This window comes from Myotis davidii, unplaced genomic scaffold (genome assembly GCF_000327345.1).
Source record: "Myotis davidii unplaced genomic scaffold, ASM32734v1 scaffold462, whole genome shotgun sequence".
In the NCBI taxonomy this organism is placed as follows: domain Eukaryota; kingdom Metazoa; phylum Chordata; class Mammalia; order Chiroptera; family Vespertilionidae; genus Myotis; species Myotis davidii.
In genome coordinates this window covers 792556-794843 of record NW_006293237.1, presented here as the reverse complement: position 1 = coordinate 794843, position 2288 = coordinate 792556, and the positions used below count along the sequence as shown (strand labels likewise).

At 62.2% G+C, this 2288-nt stretch overlaps 1 protein-coding gene across 3 annotated transcripts in view; it reads left to right on the top strand.

The window, feature by feature from the left end:
* The window catches only part of BGN (biglycan), a 15107-nt gene that overhangs the window by 8802 nt on the left and 4017 nt on the right, over positions 1-2288 (top strand). For all 3 annotated transcript variants that reach the window (XM_015566020.1, XM_015566022.1, XM_015566021.1), the window contains exons 2-3: positions 869-1117; positions 1385-1498. In XM_015566020.1, the coding sequence (XP_015421506.1) occupies positions 880-1117; positions 1385-1498 (352 nt within the window). In that variant the 5' untranslated portion in view covers positions 869-879. The remainder of the gene's footprint in view (positions 1-868; positions 1118-1384; positions 1499-2288) is intronic.

Genomic DNA, 2288 nt, shown 5'->3' with positions numbered 1-2288 from the left:
TCAGGCAGGGCCCCCCCACCCCACCTCGCTGCCCAGCCTGGGGGCCTCCAGACAAGCCTGACCCTGCTCACCACCCTGCTGGCAGTCTTCTCCCCCGGGGGCGGGGGAAGGGAGATGGCTTCAGGGGCCTGGACCCTGGGCAGATGGAAGGATGTGGGAGCCCCAGGGCTCTGTGAGCCCAGCCAGAGGAAGGCTTGTGGGCCAGGTGAGGAAGCTGAGGCCCCGGGGGACAGTGGGGAAGCGTATGGGGGGCTGTGCCCTAGGGAATGCCCCTCTCTTTCTCCTCCTGCCTCTGGAACGAGCCCAAGTCTTGGTGCAGTGTGCCCAGCCTGGTGCCTTGGCTTCCGTAAAAAGATGTGGGTGCGCTGCAAGGTGGGGGGCTCAGGCAGGAAAGGAAGCAACTCATAATCCCTTAACTCAACCCCGACTGCGCCCACATTGCCTTGAGCTTGTGGGATTGGCCCAGGGCCACAGTGGTATCTTCAAAGCGTGTGGGGGGCAAATGATTGGGTTTCTCTCTCCGCCTCCTCCACTCGCCTCACTGACCCCCCAGGCAGCTGCTCGCTGACTCAGTGGTGTGTGTGGGGGGGGGAGGGCCACAGACTCCCTAACTGGGAAGACACTGCAATTCCCACTAAAGCCAGGTCTTGCCTGGGAGCAGAAGGGAGCGGAAGGAGGTGCCCCGATTCTGCCAGGTGCCTCCTGGCTGCCCACAGCCATTCTCTCTGCCACTCGGGCCCCAGTGGTGGATGGGGAACACGGTGCCAACACACTGAGAACCCCAGCCCCTGGCCAGGGAAAGGGCCGAGAGAATGGGTATGGTGCCGGCTGGGCCCTCCTGACGGCCCCTCCTCGCCCTGGCCTGCAGGCACGTCCATCATGTGGCCCCTCTGGTTCCTCACGTCCCTGCTGGCCCTGAGCCAGGCCCTGCCCTTCGAGCAAAAGGGCTTCTGGGACTTCACCCTGGACGACGGGCTGCCCATGCTGAACGATGAGGAGGCTTCGGGTACCGACACCTCGGGCGACCCGGACATGGACTCCCTCACGCCCAACTTCAGCAACATGTGTCCTTTCGGCTGCCACTGCCACCTGCGGGTGGTTCAGTGCTCCGACCTAGGTCAGTCTCAGGGCTGTGGCGGGAGGGGTGTGTGGAGGCGCGGGCACAGCCCGAGTGCCCCTAGAAAAGGGACACACGTCTGCCCTGTGGGATGGGCGTGGGAGGATGGGAGCGCAGATGGGTGACCCCAGGCAGGCTCTGGGATCCTGATTTCAGTGTGGGCGGGTGGCGGTGGCGGGGCCCCTGGGTGTGTGTCCGTGTGTGTGAGTGCCCCCTTTTGGGGACGTGGCCTGGGCTCACATGGGTGACAGCGGCACTGGTCCCCAGATCTGATCACTGTGCCCAAGGAGATCTCGCCCGACACCACACTGCTGGACCTGCAGAACAACGAAATCACCGAGCTTCGGAGGGACGACTTCAAAGGCATGCCGCACCTCTACGTAAGCCCGCCCAGCCCTTTTTTAAAAAATATATATTTTTATTGATTTCAGAGAGAGAAAGGGAGAGGGAGAGAGAGGGGGGGGGGGAAACAAACATCTATGATGAGAGAGAGGCACTGATCGGCTGCCTCCTGCACGCTCCACACTGGGGATCGAGCCCACAACCCAGGCATATGCCCTGACCAGGAATCAAACCGTGATCTCCTGGTTCATAGGTTGATGCTCAACCACTGAGCCACGCTGGCCGGGTCCACCCTGCCCTTTCGAAGGGTCTTGGGGAGGTGGGTGGTCTGCAGCTAGGAGTGGATCCAGATGGGTGTGTGTTCTTGTACTTGTGGAGTGCAAGAGGGACCTGGGACCTGTGGGGTCCTGAGAGGAGTCTGGAGGTGGGCGTGGAGGGAGTGCCCGGGGTCAGGGTCACGTGCATGGGTGTCAGCAACCACAGAGCAGAATGGGATCACTCAGCTTAATCGTCTTTTTGGCTGGAAACTTCATTGATTTTTCGCAAGAACATATTTCATTGTATCCAGGGTACAAGTGGGGAAACTGAGGCTCATAGGAGCGTTGGGCCACGCTAGGCAGTAGTGGCATCGCCTGGCTCCGGGTTCTGTGCTCTGCCCACCCAGCTGGGCCTCAGACACCTGTGAAGTAATGGCCACTACTCCTGCGCTCTCCGCCTCTGGCTCCAGGTGGCAGCGGAGGGAGAGGGGAGAGGGCTGGGTGGGCCAGGGAGCTGGGCCTTCACCTCAATGCCCACTCCCCTGCCCCCCCACTCCTCCCCCCCGCCCGCC